Genomic DNA, 18,569 nt, shown 5'->3' on the forward strand with positions numbered 1-18,569 from the left:
GCCGGGGCCAGCGTCCTGCCCGAGCCGCCCGCACCATGTCCCAGCACTGGGGCTACGGCTGTGACAACGGTGAGTGCCCCGCGCCGCCGCCTGTGCCCTGCCCGTGCGGAGCCCCCGGGCCGGGGGGCGCGGGGTGAGAGGCGGGCGCTTGCCCATGCTTGGCCCCAGGGTCCCCGGGTGCGGGGCCGGGCAGCCTCCCCGTGGCCATGTGCTGCTGCTTCCCTGGCAGACCTGCCTGCCCCTCTCCTGCCACCTGCAGCTACTTGCCTGTGGCACGCCGGCTAGCAGCTAGCCGGGGACCCAGGCAGCTTCTCCAGCACTTCCCCAAGGCTTCTCACCATGCCGCAGGAGGCTGTGCCAGCCTGTACCCCCGCGTGTCCCCGGTTCCGTGCGGTGGCAGGCTCAGGTTTTAGAAGTGGTGGGGCACCAGCTCTTTCGAATGACCTACCTGTGCCTCAGGGCTCCCACGTCCTCAGGCCCGTGAGACCCTCGGGTCGCCAGCGGGATCTGGCGGTAACCCCAGGCCCGTGGCTTCTCACCCCCATTGCTGGAACAAGCAGTGGGAGCCGGCAGAGATAAGACCTCCGCTTTTCATGCATGAGAGCCTCTGCCGTGCACTGCAAGTTGACTTGGTTATGACTTATGGCCACCCTCTGGGTCTTGTGTGCATCCTTTCATGTTGGATCTCTGTGTGCATCCTTTTGTAGGACCGGCTCACTGGTGTAAGGAATTCCCTAATGCCAATGGAGAACGTCAGTCTCCTATTGATATTAACACCAGGTCCGCCAAGTACGACCCTTCTCTGAAGTCCTTAAGTATCAGTTATGATCCCTCCACAGCTAGAAGCATCGTCAACAATGGTCACTCTTTCAATGTGGAGTTCGATGACTCTGCTGACAAATCAGGTGAGTCCTCATGTTTAGGGTTTTTTCTACAATACTGAATCCATCTTCTGTAGGGGAAGGAACGGGAGGGAGGGTTTGAAAATGTTACTAGACAAGGGGGTGAAAGCTTGGCCCTGCTGAAGTCAGTGGGTATCTTAACTTCAGTGGGATCAGGATTTAACCCATGATGATTCAATGCACATAAGCATCTTTGCTCCAGTTAAAAAGAAACCTGAGCTTATCTGCATGGCTTTGATCTGTTCTGATCAAAAGCCCTTTGCAGTAGATGCAAGGTTTTTTAGTGAATTCAATAGGATTTGGATCATGCTCAAAATGCATAATAGACCAAAGTAAAGTACTTTGAGAGGAGTGACTTAAGGCTTATTTTTTCACCTGTAAAATACTGACTTTTGACTAGATAGTTAAAATAAGAGGCAGAGGTGAAGTTAAGACTGAGTAGCAAAATAGTTTTTTGTTATCAACAATACTGTTTCATACTTTTACTGCCAGAAGTTGCAAATGTGGCATATTTCCAGGGCAATGCAGGAATAGAGGGATGATTAGGAAACACCAATCTTATATCCTCTAATTTAAAAAAGCATCAGCCTAGGCTCTTCCTGAGTAAGGACTTTCAGGATAAAGATAGCAGTACATTTAACATATCCCTATATAGTTAACTTAGAGCTTGCTATTCTTCAGCATGCTAGCAGTGTGCTCATAATATTGTACTGTAGGGGTCAGCAACCCCCAGCATGCATGCCAGTGTGCGGCATGTGAAGATATTTTGCTTGACATGCCAGCCCTCGGGGTGGATGGCGGGGGAACTACGAGGGGCCCGATCCTTGTTGTGGCAGCATAAACCCAGACTCTTCCCTGTCATCCACCCTGAGGCACAGATGCACTGCCTCCAGCAGTGAGCCAGTCTGGGACTCCGTGGACCCTGGTGCAGCTGTTTTCAGCATCTCAGATGCCTACTGCAGCTGGCCTAGGCTTTGGGCAGGCCCCTGGGGCCCAGTGAGCCTGGGCTGCTTGCAGCAGCACTGGGGTCTACAGAGTCCAGGCCTGGCTCCTTGCTGGCGATGTGTGCCTCAAGGTGGATGGCAGGGAAGGAGTCAGGGTTGTACTGCCAGAAGGATCGGGCCCCTCATGGCTCCCCCGCCATCCACCCCTGGTGTGCCAATGTCTTACAAATTGAGGTTGTGGGCGGTGGGTTGGCAGTCTGGCCAAAAACATTGCCGGCCCCTGCTGTACTGCCAAGTTAACAACTAGGTCCTATGAGGTATATGGTTTGTCCCACTGAAATTAATGGGGCAACTGGCATGAGTCAGGGCTACTCGTATGAGCAAGGGCTTGCAGGATCTCTGCCTAATTGTAATTTCTCAGCTGACTGGATTTGCAAAAATTGCCACTCTGCTGTGATGAATGTGCCTCTATTTTTAATTTAGAAGGGGAAAACAATCCCATTGTAGAGATAGTAACTGTCTTCTCCAGACACTGCCTGATTTAACTTGCTGGAGCAAGTGCCCTATTTTTTCCTAGGCATTTCCTTGGCAATGTCATTTAGGGGTTGGTGCTGTAATGTAAATAAATTGCTGTGCCTAGAAAAATCTTGTTCTTTTTAAGGACTTAAGCAGAACTGCAGCAGTTCAAAATTGCACTAAAAACTCAGCATCCATTTTACTGAACTAAATGGATAGCTAAGAGTGTGTTTTGCCATTGTACTGTTTCATGTATTGAATTCACTCAGAGCGTCCATGACACCAGGAATATCTTTTTAGCTTCAGCAGGGTATTCTGACTCTCAGTTTTTGGCATCCAGTTCATGAGGTATTGAGCATCCTTAGGTCCTATGTTTGACACCCCTGAACTGAACTACTAAAGGGTATTTACTCTGGTCCTGATTTTCAGAAGCAGCTTGCCACAAGTCCTGCTGAAGGTAGTATGAACTGCCAGGATTCAGTACCTCTGAAAACCAGGAGCAGTGTGTGTGCATATGTGTGTATGGGAAGGTAGTTGAGAAACTATATTCAGTAACTCAAAATTCAAAACATCCCAGGAATGGAACATCTTTCTGTGATAGTGATCCACATGCACCTAATTGCTTTCAGGGAGTGAGAGGTGAGGGGATTGAAGGGAAAATATATGCAATAGCGAAACAGTTCATTAGACTGGACTGATTTAAAAAAAAAAAAAAAAAGAAAAGAAAAAAGAAGAGAACATTATATAGATATCTCCAAATTTACCTGAGCGTACATCCTTCAGAATCTGACAGTGTATGAAAAATCATAGTATGCAAAATCTACCTGCTGGCACACTGAAGCCTGTTTATAGGCAGTTAACTATTTATCCTACTTCTATAACACAAAATAAACCTGTTTATGGATTGATGGCAATTCATTCATTTCTTGTTTACAACATTCTTTTGCAGATAATTATTTCTGTACCGAGTTCCTGATTAAACAAAATGCCACCAGCAAAAATAGAAACTATAGGAGTTTATTTTATCTATCCTCTGTCCCTTGCAATAAAATTAAGGACCCAATCCTGCACAAATTAAAAATTATTTCATTAAAAATTAAGGGCCCAATTTTACTTTACTCATTTGTAAGTAAAATTGGCCTAGATCCCATTGGTTTAGATCTGGGCTCTCAAACTCATCTAGCTCCCCTGGTTGGATCTCCCTGGTTGGATCTGGACTGCAGCGTTCCTTGCCAGCTGGATCTTAACACAGCAGCAGCAGTGGTGGGGCATGTGATGCCAGGGAGCTGCAGGGGTTAATTAATCCATTGCTCACCCTATCTATCTCTGAATACCTGGCCTCCAGGAGACCCACAGGCCAGATGACCTGGCTTTGCAAGCTGGATCCAGCTGCGGGCCTTATGTTAGATAGACATCCCTGGTCTAGATTCTAAAAGCCCTGAAGTACATGTATAGTTTATGTTATTAACTTTATTCATGTAAGTAAACCCATTGAAATAAGTGTGCATATCCTGTTGTGCATGTTCTGAATTGTTTAAAAGAAAAACAACATCATATTCAGCTTAGGAATATTGTGTGGTCATAGGAAAAACACTTTGCTCTACTTTGTTAGGGAAGTTGCTCTACATTAATAAGAGGAGATTTACAAACATAATTCTTCATTCCAGTTCCATTTCCAGTATTGCGATTTACCAAGCACATATCATCTGCCATAAAACACCCTCTTATAGTGTTATTTTAAGGTTTTTAACTTGATCCCAATAGACAAAAGTTTGTAATAGTTTTGGAAATTTGATATTCCTGTCTCTCACTATTATATATTATAATTTGAGATAAGTTTACAAAATGAGTATTAAGTGAAATCTTTGGAATTTTAATTTATAAAATCATTTAGCCCTTACTCACTAAAGTAGTTTCTCGAAAATCCATGAAACTGGTGGGTAGGATTGGACCCTTTGCTTCTTAATATGTCCTTCATATTTTATGTGTTTAATTCATCCTTAGAAATGCTGTAGTTAACAGAATGCTGACACATCCTGATCATCATTGGATACACATTACTCGTGTGTCTTTTATATGTTGAAATGTCATGATTTTCTCATAGTATAGACACTTTGTTATTTTGCTTAATTGGCAGTTTTATTAAATGTTTTCTGAGGAAATGTGTATAAAGCGGGTTACCAATTTCTCCAATAATAATTAGCTTCTCTATCTAATTCAGTCCTTGTGGCTACATTTTTCAGTTGGCCAGCCTGTTATTTTTTAGTGGTATTAAAGTATAAGTCCTTCCAAGCAATAGTATTTAAGTGTTTGGGAATTTAAATAAAGACGCATGTTTTTCTAGATTACATATATCCTAAGAACTTATCTCAAGACAAAAGTGTACCCATTTGGATATCTTAGGGCTTGATTCTGCACAAAGCACAGTGTGGTAAGCATTATGCTAAGAAGTAAAAGTTTGGTAGATTGGGCGTTGATATATTACAATAAATATACTTTTATTTTGGGGATTATTCAGTTTGCCATTTATAACAAAGAAGATACTGGTACTTATATGACGTGATGCTTTCAACCTTGTGTGGGGAGCTAAGTACATTTTTATAATTGTTTATGGCAGCAAGCAACCAAAGTCTGCAACCATAGACTCTGACTTAGCTCATGAATGCTAAAAATAAATGAGGAGAGAGTTGAAGAAAGTTTACAACCTGTTTATAATGTGCTTTGTACAAATGTTCCTGAAAAAACTTTACACAGTACAACTGAAGTTTTAAGAAGTCCATAAAGATCTTGTTTTATTACCATAATTGAAAAGGCTCAATATTTTATCTATAGCACCAGTAGGATTTAATTGGAAAGTTTGATTAAACTGCCAGTGCTGTTACTAAAAAACGGATACATTTTTGTTTTGGTTAGCCTTTTGTGTCATTCCTTTTAGTTTTCATTTCCCTCAAAGGTAGAGAAAATATTTAAAATCATGTAGAAACTTATGTAGATTGGACATTTTTATGAAAATATAATCCTAGTAAAACCTTTTTTTACAGTATCACAGCTGGGAGGTCAAAATATTGGATCACTTTGGCCCTGGATAAAAACCTCTCCGTAGTCATTTTAAGCAAGTATATTTTTCCAGCTGATTCTATCTAGAATGGAAAGAATGATTAGGGAGAGTGCCACTCTCAGAGACGCATCCAGTTTAATGAGTCAGTGGGCACGTTTACACAAGGCGCTAAATAATCTTTACCATTGGCAAAAACCGTGGTGCTGCCGCTGTGTCACCGTAGCAATGTGCTCCTTCGTTATAGCGGGTTGCTACGGCGATGTAACAGCCAAAAATAACTGCACATGGCGGGCACAGCACAGTATGGGCTGTTATTGCACGGTGTTTTGAGTACTTCCAAAAGGAAATATTAAATGATGGTGCTGTACGATCACGTGCAGAAGTGCCCAGTATAGAGAGACCAGTGGATATTTGTTACCCTAGACACTTCTGGGTTTGCATTGCTTTGTGTATAGTGAGTTATACAGAAAGTTGGCGCTGGGTTCTTTTTATTTTCATTTCCCACTTCAAGAAGGGTCACTTGAGAGGAAATCATAACACATTTGCTCTCTCTTAAGACAAGACCTTCTGAATAGAGCTACTGACAGGAGGTCTATTTTTAGAGCCAACAGCTCTGACAGCATAACATTAGCTAGTGCAGAATAGTGTTATACCTTACCATATATGTTCTGAACTCTGAATCTTCACATGACTCTCCTGCCAAGCCTATATATTAATTCTTCTGAATCATAAAAAGAACTGTCTGTATAGAGCCCCAGTACCTTGAAGAAATAGAGAATGTGAACACTGGGCTTAAATAAATGCCTGTGATTTAGACCTTTTTCACTATTATGCATAGCTCAAAGTGGCCATGATTTATTTCTTACAATCATTTAAAAACTTTTAAGTCTTTTGGCCAGAAATTGGCTTTGGAGTGGGCATATAGCTTCCTCCTTTCTGTTCAAATCCTCCTGGAGTATCACTTGAACAGTGATGCCAGAAGAAATGAGTCATCTGCTAACAGCTAGGTCAAGGGCCACTTGTAAGTTTTTCTGGGCCAGTCCTCATAGGACTCCTTTGCTTGATGTCCTGTTTCATTTGCTTGTCCTGTTTCACTTTTTTAAGTATAAAAACCCTTGTGAGCTCCTGGGGACAGGGATAGTAATTCATCATCCAAAAACTTCCTTCTCTAGTCAAAGTGACCACCTGTTGGGGTAGAAAAGGTGCTTGCTAGAGATAACAAGAAAGTAATGAAACGCCTCCTAAAATGCATACACTGCATGCTGGCATCTTGACAGTGACTGTGACGCAACCTGATTGACGTATTTGATAATGGCTGTATGTCAGCTAGGGTGAGCCCTCCCTGTTTAAGGACATAAGGCTGGTTCCTGAACAGGCTCTTGATCTTTAACTTTTCGGGGCATTAATAATAATCTCTTGTGTGTGCATATTTGTATATATGAACATGTACATGTGATGTATGTGTTTATGTGCATCTTTGCATGTGTGTTTGGGTATGTAGAAGTATGTTTATGCACAGCACGTTTATTTACATGCCTATGCAAGTATGTACACACAGCTGAACACCATTCTGGTGCATTAAATACTAATGAGATGGGAACCACTCTGGCTCACAGAGCAGCCTTGTGTCCTTAAGCAAGGGTGTGCTCTCCTCAGCTGACATGCAAGTCACATCAAATAGGTCAGCCAAGGCGAGTCAGGGTCACTTGCAAACTGTACGCACTGAATATGCAGTGTGTACAAGTCTGGCACACTTTGGGAGATGCTTCACGTTACTTTCATGTTATCTTTCCCAAACGCACCCCTTTCATGCTATCAGGCTTTCCCACCTGCTTCCACACGGGTTAGAGGAGGCTGTTTCTCTGAGGTCACCATTACACATTTTGGTGAAGATCATGGATGTTTTCCATGATGGCCATTCATCACAACCATGATCCATACCATCAGAACCCTGGGTTCTGCTTTCCTTGTGGCAATGAGTTAACCCAGGAATATTGTTTCTTTAGCCAGGAAGCATCTTTCACAAAGTCTGAACTGCATGCTGGGAGCTTTCCAGAAACAGTGACTCAGCGGCTGTGTCCAGACATGCATGAATGTTTGGTTCCCTGGGGGCAACTAGCGGTGGCGCACCTTGTGCTGCCGCTAGTTGTCCTGGGGGGAATGCCTATGCCATGTACCCTCTGGCATGTGGCAAGTTACCAAGGGTGGGGTGGGGGAGGCTGGGGCCGGTACTAGACTGGCCCCAGCAGCCTTACCTGGAAGCCTCCTGGGGCTGCAGCAGCAGTGCTCCTGCCGTGTGGAGCCTGGCCAGCAATGGAGCATGGCTCTGGCTGTCGTGCTCTGGTTTTGCTTAGTGCATGCTGCGGCCATGTGTGTCACTCTGCTTTTTTTCCCCACAGGCTTTTTTGACCCCTGGATATCCAGGGATCAAAAAAATCCTCTGCGCTGCACAGAAAACAGCTAAATATGCAGTATACTGCATGGCCACGCTTGTCTGGATGCAGCTAGAAAAGCCCAGCCCTGCACATAAAGATAAGACTGAGTCCTAATAATATTAGAGTCTTACTTATGCCATTAACAGAGCAGCATGCTTAAATATGATGTTTCCAAGTTCGCTTCTATCATATATACATCTCTCTATATGTATATGTACACATATATACATACACAATGACTTGAGTGTATTATACATGTACTTCCATTACACACACATGTATGTATTGTGTGTATATATACTACACAAGCTGTTGGAGTTTGGTTGGGGTGAAGGGGAAGGCACTATTGGCACAAGATTTTTCTGGGGTTTGAACCACGTACTTTCAGCATATTTTTAGGACTGTTTCAGCTGCAGGAAAATCCGCTGTATCTGATGAATTTCCCTTTGGAAAGTATTTCCTTAGATCGTAATTATTGAGATTAACATGGTCTGGAATAGAATAATTCTTATCAAACTGATATGTGTGAAGCAGAGGATTTAACTCCATTGTTTGAGTTATTTCACAAAACAGTTTTATAGCTTATCTTAGAAATCCCTTTGACCTCAATGGGATTGTTTATATAGGAAAATCAAGTATAATTTACTCAATTTTCCAAGCCTTAGGACACTGCAAATAATGAGAAAATATTTTGAGATAGTCTAAGAAATAAAATAAAGATCCCATTCTTATTATTATTATCTCAAATGTGCCTAGCATCATCTTGATACAGTAAATATCAAGTTCCCATTTCTTGAGTGCCTCCAAGCTCATTTAAAAGAAAACTGGACATACACTTGGGTGGGGTGGTTTAGTCACGGGTGCTCCTGCCTTGAACAGAGTATAGTGATCACTGAGTTCAATAAATGTAGGCGTATCAAGAATGAGAACTAATGAGAAGTTTTATTGTGAGCACTAGATAAGCTTTTGCAGACTTGTTGTCTCTTTTTTTCCTGAGTAGGTGCTCTCTAACAGAGGCTATCTTCTAATTCCCAACTCTGTCAACTTCCTGTTAGGGAGTATCTCCAAACTATAACTTCTATTACTATTCAGGGGTCTGGACTAGGTGATCTTGTGAGGTTCCTTCCAGCCCTATTTGCCTACAGTCCTGTGATTTTTTTTTTTTTTTTTTTACCTTAATATTTCTCCTGCTATTGTCAGATAGAACTCATCATAGTTTTAGCTCAACGCCTCTTATACATTCAGGCTTCTGCCGTAGCTGTCACAAAGCCATAGAGTTGGAGTTACTGATACACACCACCACATTGTAAATTGTGCTTCTCTGAAAAAGAACTGTGTCACACCTTGGTTGTTCCCCTCTTCATCCTACAGCCGGCTAGCTGTTATCTCTTGCTCATGTCTATTGAGCTAGTATTGTGCACCCATGGGGGAGCTACATATTGGTATGCAACGGGAGGTAGTGCTAGTTCTCTTTCCCTGTCTTTCTGTAATTGTGAGACTCAGAAAAGGTTTAGGGGGGGGGAGGAAGGGGACAGTTTTTGTATATAACTGTGGAAAGGGGGTAAAGCCAAGATATTCAGATCTGGATGCCAACTGCAATCTTCAAAACAATCGGATAGGAAGATCTGATGCCTAATTTGAGTTTGGGTCTGTGTCTAATGTCAAGTGAAATAGCTAAAACAGCGAAGAAAGAAGCTTTTAAATTTGGGGAACTAGTAATGTTTATTAATGGATAAAAAAAGATTGCTCTGGATAAAATGACTTCCCAGTATTTATTTTTTGCCTGTCCAATTTACTTCAGTGGCATCACTGAGAAGTGGTAAAAAACCTGCCTAATATAAACTAACACAAGAAGGCTGTTGTGTAATTAAGCTTGCTGGGTTTATATTTATTCACACTAATATAATTATTACTTTCTTTAAATGCTTTGCTGTGACTTAAAATAAGCAGGTACTGAATTTGAAAACCACAGAACACAGAAAGCAAGACACAAGTGCAAGGATTATCTGAATTTTATGGTTTCTACCTAGAATCCTAAAGGAACAGTGCTGCAGATGAATTGAAGAATGTGCTTCTCAGCATGCTTTCCATTTATTCAAAATCGGCAGGTCATACTGCCACGATGTTATTGTTATTCTGGCATTCAAAGATTTTGGAAACTCATCTCCTTTTTATATCTGTATCACTGGTCTACTGACAATGAAACTATATAATACAGGCACATTGTTTGTGGTTTGTTTGTTTTTTAAAGTAGTTATTTAACTTGTAAAAGAAACTACTGTTCGTTCACAGTATCTACTTCTTATTAAAATGTACCAATTTTAGGGCTAATTTGAAACTGCCATCATTCAAAACATATGGCAGCTTTTAAAAATGGATATTTATTATAAAATACAAACCTAAGTAGCTACTGTAGGCAGAGCACCACTTTGAGCATTGTATACATGCTTCATAGAATTTGGCCTGAGGCAGGGTGAATCCTGGTCTGTTCAGCGTGGTCTAGCATGCTTGAAATTGCAAAGACTAAAATAGAACATGCATTCATATTTTACAAAGTTCTGATTTTAGGTCCCAAAGGAGGAGTATTAGCCAAAGGGGCATATTATGTCTTCTTTTTATGTCACACCTACAAATCTGTAGGCACAATGATGGAAACTGAAGTATAATTTGCTTTTGTTACAGTTTGCAGAAACAAGTATTGGTTTCTAAGGTACATTATCACCCACATTTTAAATATCTTTGTTTTAAAAATATTATCAACCTAAGCAAAGAATTAATTTGTTCAACTGCGGAGCATTTGGTTATCACAATCTGAACCAGTCTTTGTTCTCTTTACTCACATGAATAGCTCCATTGACTTCAACAGGGCTTTTTTTCATGCTTGTTCTCTGCTTGGTGTGGCAATTTAGAAGACATTGTCCCTGCCTTGAGTGTTCTGTAGTCCAAGTTAGTTCTTGATCCTGCCAATCACAAGTGTGGACTGTTGAGTATAAACACAAGGTAAAAATTAGCAACAGTATGAAACCGCTCTGGGAAGCCTGCTCCTGCATGCATGACTGTCTCTTTGACACTCCAGTTATTCCTATTGGGTAGTAATGCCAATAGGGAGAACAAAAGTATATGCCTTTCTTCCAGACTGAGGACCATAGGAATGGTAAAGAATGGAGACTTGAATCCCCTAAATTCTATGCATAAACTTCACTCAGATTTGCATTGTAGCATGGCAGCTTTGGACTCCAGTGCATGATTTTCAGGATCAAGGCCCAAATAGCCAGACAGCATAACAGATGCACTTTGCTGGCCCTAGTATATGGCAGCAGTGTTATGGCCATTCAGGTTTGTGGCTTTTCTTATTCATGGCAGAAGAGTTAATCCTATAATGTCCTCCAAAACCCTGATCACCTTGTATAAGTAGTATAGCTGGCTAATTGTTGACAGGATATACAGTGATGGCATTTATGTTTTTATATATCTTGCAGTGACTCTGGCTAGTTTTAGCATTGGACTCTAAACAGTTCCAGAATAGCAGAACAGCAGGCAGAGCATCAAAGTACAGTTTCCTTTAGACTTGAGTTGGGTACTCTGTTATAAAGGAAGGGTCTGTAATGAAGGGTGCGAGGCATGTGCTGATAAAAACTTCTTGGTTTGCAGTGCTGAGAGGTGGAGCAGTGGACGGAACCTACAGACTGATTCAGTTTCACATCCACTGGGGATCCTGTGAAGGCCAGGGGTCTGAGCACACTGTGGATGGTGTGAAATACGATGCAGAGGTAGGACTTCCTTTTTATCTGCTGAAGCGTTGGCTGTGTTTGAAACTCTTCTTAATTTCCCATCAATGCAAATCCATAGTGGTAGCAGCATAAGAACTTGAGCAGGTAAAAGTGATTCATTGTTAACATCGGTCAATGTTAGTACTTCCACTGGGGCTGCCCCATGCTAGAGTGGGAGGTGTCATCTTCCCTCTAAAATGGTTGCAGCTACTTCAGTTCATGAAGTAAATTAGCTACATCAGCTGTTTTTTCAGCACTCCCAGTAGGTCATGGAAAGCGATAGAAAATTTGCTGTTCAGCTCTACAACGTAAGCTAAATACTATGTCACCTTCACCTAATTAAGTGGCACTTCTATGGCTGTGCAACTGATTTTTTGGGGGCACTCGCGCACAGTTTTGATTCTATGTAGTTAGACTCAGCCTGTGTTTCCATACTGAACGTGTTTGGTAGGATGCCCTCTGACAATTGTAGTTGCCTGGATGAAATAAAATTTCCTTGCTGTGCATGTAACACTGCAAAACCCTAAACTTTAGTCATGGAAAAGTCCCTACTAATGGATGCATGTTACAAAAGGAGCAGCCTCCACTGTTTATCCCAGTAATCTAGTGCTCGGGGACCACGTCTAGAGTCTGAGAGGCCTGGCTTCCAGAGTGGGTTTCAAATTTACTCCCTTAATTTTCAGGCAAGTGCCTAAAACATCAGGCCACCGACTAGCCTTTACCTGGAGTCCTCTCCAGCCTTCCTCATGAAGCTGGACCACTGGGCAGCCAGCATGGGGAGAAGATAGGTATGGCTAGAAGGAGTGGGACAGCATAGAGAGAGTGACTCAATGAGATGGCCACTCAGGGAAGGGACCCTGCAGTCTTGTCTGTACCCCTGGCCCCCAGTAGAGTTAAAATCACTATCTCGCTGCTGTTTGTCCACTTTATACAAAGACATTTGGAAATGCAAGATGTAAAGAAGTGCAGAGGGCCCTGGGCAATGCCTGGCCTGGAACCTGTAGGTAAAACACTTTCCTGGGAAGCAAGTCCACCTCTAGGTGTGGTATGAGAAGGCTTAGAATCTGGATCTCTTACTGCCTGGGCAAATGCCCTAGCCATTGTGCTAATACAATGAGCTGATTGTGCCGTGAGTAGAAACAGAATGCAAATTGTGCATTAGTGCTATGCATTGCCATTACAGTACTACATAAATGCCACTTAGGATTTAGCCCTATATGTTCCTTTTTACTTGCTTCAGTTTGTGACTTGGAGATGTGTGCATTAAAACAAATGGCTCCTAAAAGGCTTTTTGTGGCTTTAAAGGCACAGCCTGTGGTGATAAGTGAGCAAGGGCAGCTGTAGCAGAGACATGCAGCAAAACAAATTCAAGGAGAGAATCTTACTGGCTCAAATAGAATGCCTCCAGGATGCTTTCAGACTCTATGCCAAGCATTAGCTACATCATCCTGTGCACAAGGGATTCATACTCCATTAGCCCCTGGCCCACCCCTGTTCCAGGAGGATGAAGCTATGTACTAACCCTCATCTGTCACTTCCTATCCACTTTGGAAGTATAGCAACAGAAGCAGAACTAAATTTTCCTGATATTTTTTCACCCAGATAACACCTGGCTGGAGTTCTGCCTGGTCCTTGTAATTGAGTAAGAGGAAAGTTACTCGTAGCACGTTCTCTGCTATCTCCCATTTACTTATGCAGGGCCAGAAACTGTCTGGTCTAGAGGGTTCATCTTCCCTGCTTCTTTTTTACAAGGTATGGAACAGATTTCAGTTTCATGACCTCTTGGAGCACCTGGTTGGCTTGGATTCTTCCTGTTATGAAATTTTGCTCATTGTACCTTAATTAGCTGTTTAACTTGCTATGCTGACACAGATTGTTCTGATGTCAAATGAGGGAAGATCCACAGGAACCACTGGGTTCTAGGTGAAGAAGCATCTGAAGAACCAAAAACTTCTCTTTGCCCAAACAGCTGAGGAGACCAGGACAAAGAAGAGGAGAAACCCAATTAACATTGCATTTATTTTCAAACAGAAAGTCTTCAGTGTTTTCCAGGAGGTGTTTTTTTTTTTTTTTTTAACATTCCCTAGATTATAGGCCAAACTAATCCTTTGTGTAACGGGTATGATTTCCTCAGATTTGGGGGCTGAGTTTGTTACCTGTGTCCTCTGGAAAAAGTGGAATACCAAATTTAAAACAAGTGAAATCCTGCAGTCTTTGTTTAGGCAAAACTCTGTATTAAAACCATATAAATCTGATCAGAATAGGCAAGACGTAGCTCACAGTTTGCACTTAAAAATTCACCTGGGAGAGAGAATGAGGAACAGCTTGTCAATATCTATTTGAATAAAGGTTACTACATAATATGTAAAGCAGAGGAATGATTCAGCAAATTCTTAGTTGCATGGAGAACTTTTAAAGCCTGAGCTGTAAAACACCATCTGTTGTTAATGTTTAATTTAATGACCTTCCTGGTTCCTTATTTTGAAAATTATTAGTTGAGATGCTCTGTCTGTTAGAATGCACTCTTCACAAATGCTTTTTTTGTCCCCCTGCTTTTAGCTTCACCTGGTTCACTGGAACACAAGATATGGTACATTTAGTGAGGCTCTGAAACATCCTGATGGCTTGACTGTGCTGGGCATTTTTCTTAAGGTTAGTTAAACCTTTATTATGGTAATGTGTTGTTTGTATTGCAGTAATTAATAGGGTCCCTGATAATGGATTAGGAGCTTTCTGTCCTAGTGTGCACAAACATGCAACAAAAAGATGGTCCCTGCCCAACTGAATGGCTTAGCAAGACACACAAAATTCATAGCATTTTCATAATACCACTATAGATTTAAAGTACAATTTCTGCAAGTGTGGACAAAGTTATATTGGTATAAAAGTGCTTTTTCTCCCATCTTTCCTTCCATACAGGAAGGACAACAAGCTATACTGGTATAAACCACCTTCAATACTGATACACTTGCATCCATGCTAGGCGTAGTATTAGTATAACCATCTCAGTAGAATCGCATTTCACACTAACATGGTTACACTAGCACAATTTGCATGCAGACCATTGCTTGGTATGCAGAGTCTTTTGCCCTACTGGCATTAGCTTGACTTAATTAAGAGTCTGATTTTGAATTTATGAGAAACCAAAGGCACAGATCCAAAGACAAAGCCATCATATCTTAACACAATTCTATTCCCATTATCGATGACTTCCACAGATAAACACAGCACATTTGGGCCAACTGGCAAACTCTTAAATTCGTCATAAGGCCAGTTTACAATCATGTTTGTGCAACATTGTGAGCCATTCCAGTGGTGTGGTGGTGGTGTTATATAAAATGTTTCTTTAGCTGTTAGTCAGCTCAGCCTGAATTGTCACATACACACATACTCACTTGTGCTTCATTTGTCTTGCATTGCAGGTGGGAAATGCCAAACCTGAAATGCAGAAGGTGGTTGATGCGCTGGATGCCATTCGAACCAAGGTTGTTAATGAACCATGTGCTAAATGACAGCAATCACAACCGTTTCCTATGTCCTTCACCTGATATGCAGAATAGCTATTTTGATTTCTGTTCGTTTTGCTTGTGTACTACAGTGGTGTTGCTCCATGTCAGCTGCACTGATGCATTTGTATTCCCTACTTTAAGGAGGGCTCAAATAGTTCGGGTTTTTTTTTTAGATTAGGATATAATAATGGGTAGTGTGGCTTTATGGTATCACACAACCCTTGAAGAGGGGAACTGTGAATACTGATTTATTTAAATATGATTGTGTTATCCTGGTTTTCAGTTGTAGTTGAGTCTAGTCAGAATACTGCATCACATTTATATATGGTCTAAATCTTATGACTGTATTTTTATGAAGTAGGTAGTTAAAGTATAGCCTACTATGATTTTTTGCTATTTATTGCAAAGTTAGCTGTCCAAATTCTAAGGTGATGGACATTTGAGGAAAGAAAAACAGAAGGGGACATTTTTGCTCTTACCTTTTTGTCACATCCAGGTCAACAATCCAGATTCCACTGAGGTTAATGCGAGCTTTGCTACTGACATCCATTGATGCTGAACTAGACCCACCATTTTCATATGTGCTAGATCTCCTTAGCCATCAGAACATGTAGTTCTGTCTGATCCTTTCCGCAAGAACAATACAATCGAGGAACATATTAAAGGGAAGGGGCACTGACAGTGACATTTGAAGCACAGACCAGAGTTTGGACCTGCAATGTTCTGAGCACTTTTCAACTTAAATAGGCTTGTAAACTTTTAAATTTTAAATAGGCTGGGCACTGTGCAGGATTGATATGTGTGCGTGCACATGTTTGCCTTATGTGCGTGTCTGACCCTCTCCCTCCCCCTCCAGATACAGAACCACCTTGGACTCTCCTTCTGCAAGCAAAGTGTGTACAAGCTGACTTCACATCCTATTGGATTAACAGGTTGCTTTTTCTGTTATAGGGCAAACGAGCTGCCTTCACAGACTATGATCCCACAGGACTGCTTCCTGCATCCCTGGATTTCTGGACCTACCCCGGCTCACTGACCACTCCCCCTCTATTTGAATGTGTTATTTGGCATGTTTTGAGAGAGCCTATTTATATCAGCCCGGAACAGGTATATCTTCAGGGGTTAAAGAGCAATATTTTATATCCACGTATTATTGCTTTCCTTATTGTGTATTTTGCTAGGAACAGGAGCCAAATTGATCTCCTATAGCTTGGCATGTAGAAAGCTCCCAGCTTCCAGAAATCTGTATTTTATTTAAAGAAAAAGGAAGGAAAAAACCCTCTTGCATTGTGGAGCTTGAGGAGAGTGGGAAAGATTAAGGCACTGTTAGGTTGAGTCTCTAGGTTTAGGTTCTGTTCAACCTTCTTTAATGAAACTGTATACATACAGAATTCCTCCTTCAGGTCTGCATGTGTTTAGGCTGGAGGCTATAAATAGGATCTGAGTGCCACAAATATAAGCCACATCTAAAGGGCTTTTGCCTTACCCTTCAACAGTTTTTAAATCCATGTTATCAACAGCTGCAGCACCAACTGTAGGACACACAGTTCTGGATTTCTTTAGTCAGCTGGAGTTTCTTTTGTCTGTGGATCACCTCCCTAAAGACATCTGCATGACATGACATACTTTCACTTGCATTGAATAATGCTTTTTTCATGTGTGACAAAATCATATACCACATATGAATGATTGTCCATATGAGAAATCCATGTGCTATACTGGAATACTGGGTTTCACCATTAGATCTGAATTAACTGAGAGTCTACATCTGAAGACTCTCCTATGTGGTGTTTAATTAAGTAGATAGATGAACTGTAGACTTGTTTATAATGGGCAAATAAATGTTTAATAGAATAAGACTTCTTACTGATTTCCCACATGCTTTACCTCCAGTATTTCAGTAGATAAAACTGTCCTAATGTACGTTTGGAACACAGGAGTTTTATGGCAGAATTATCTTTTCACTAGAGCTCCCTGCTAGCTCTCTAAATAGATTGTGCCTTGGAGAGTAGGGCACTTGCATTTGATCCCCAAAAATCAGGATCTGCTAGTATTTCAGTCCCTACAGTGCCTTCTTACGGATGTTGGGACTGATTCGCCTCTCATGCTAGGAGATCTTCATTGATTTTTCATTCTTGCTGATTGGGTCAGTTTTATTTAAACATTGAAGAGCCAAAAATGTTCTAATTTTAAATAACCAAGAGAATGCTGTGCTCTTCTGTGCTACAGAATGCCTAGAAAATTGCCTCTGGATGGTCCTATGTCACCTTTTCCCAATTCTGATTAACAAAGGGGAATGCTGAGGGCAGGAAAGGGTATGTTGCCTTGTAGTGAGATTGTTGACTCAGAATATATTCCTTAGGGGATTATTAAAGCAGGCAAAAATTAGAGTTGGCTTTAAGTCACCTTCTCCCTACTCTCAAAAATTCTGATGGGCTCTGATCCATACTGTATACTGCAAACCGGTCTCTTGAGGTCTAAGGCTGCAACTGAAGACTAATGCTGGTGCTATCTTCTTCAGATATCCAAACTCCGTGGCCTTTGCTTCAGTTCTGAAAATGAGCCCGTATGCCACATGGTCGACAACTGGCGCCCATGCCAGCCTCTGAAGAGAAGAGGAGTGAGAGCCTCATTCCAATAAGCAAAGTTCTGAGCTTGACAGAAATTGCTGTGTTTGTGAGGAGCCCTTCTGCTAAGCACAAAAATCAAGCCTTTGCCATCTGTGCAATGGCAGTGTCTCATCTCCCAGATCCTTTGTTTCTTCCACTCTGCATCTAAAATATTAGCTAATGAAATGTGAAAGATCCTAGACCAAAGGAAAGGGTTTATAATACATAGGGTGGGAGGAACATCCTTGTGTGAAGTTTGATATTTAGTGTGACTGATATTTTGACTACAGTAGTACTTTTGACAGCAAAATAAGCCATTTTAAATAACCTCATTCACAGGTGGTAGTACATAAAATTAAGTGTACTCAATAACTTGAAGCTTTTCCAAAAGCACAGGAGTACAGAATAACTTGAACATTTTAAATATGATTAAATAGCTTAAAATTGAATTGACATAGTGAAAAACAAAGGTAATATTACAGGTTAGACATCTTTGGTTTTAAGCAGATGAAGTATACATATTTTTTTTTTTAATATTTTAATTTTTTAGCCATACTATCATCAACCACAAATATGTCTTTAGTGTGTTGGGATTTTTTTAAAATAGTAAACTACTTAAATTGAGTATCATCTGTAAAAGTTCTTATCATAGATGTAATACAAAATATCTTTTCATTAAGGTAATATATGCTCTAATTTAAAAAAGAAGTTAAGATTGTATTTTAGATAAATTCTATAATAAAATATATAATTATTTCTGTTTCTGGACCCTTATTTCAATCTAAAAGAAATGTCAAGGAATTTTGTGCGTCAAAGTATATGTAAA

The 18,569-nt window shown here is 41.1% G+C and overlaps 1 protein-coding gene across 1 annotated transcript; it reads left to right on the forward strand.

Annotated features, from left to right (window-relative positions):
* The first annotated feature begins 6 nt into the window (after nucleotides 1-6).
* Nucleotides 7-18,161, forward strand: LOC109320129 (carbonic anhydrase 2-like). Its single transcript, XM_019550103.1, has 7 exons — nucleotides 7-69; nucleotides 708-905; nucleotides 11,507-11,625; nucleotides 14,185-14,277; nucleotides 15,048-15,110; nucleotides 16,086-16,241; nucleotides 17,656-18,161. Exons 1-7 carry the CDS (start codon nucleotides 36-38, stop codon nucleotides 17,773-17,775), a joined length of 783 nt encoding a protein of 260 aa, XP_019405648.1. The 5' UTR covers nucleotides 7-35; the 3' UTR covers nucleotides 17,776-18,161.
* Nucleotides 18,162-18,569: the final 408 nt, after the last annotated feature.

Source organism: Crocodylus porosus, unplaced genomic scaffold (assembly GCF_001723895.1).
Source record: "Crocodylus porosus isolate Cpor-Errol unplaced genomic scaffold, CroPor_comp1, whole genome shotgun sequence".
NCBI lineage: Eukaryota > Metazoa > Chordata > Crocodylia > Crocodylidae > Crocodylus > Crocodylus porosus.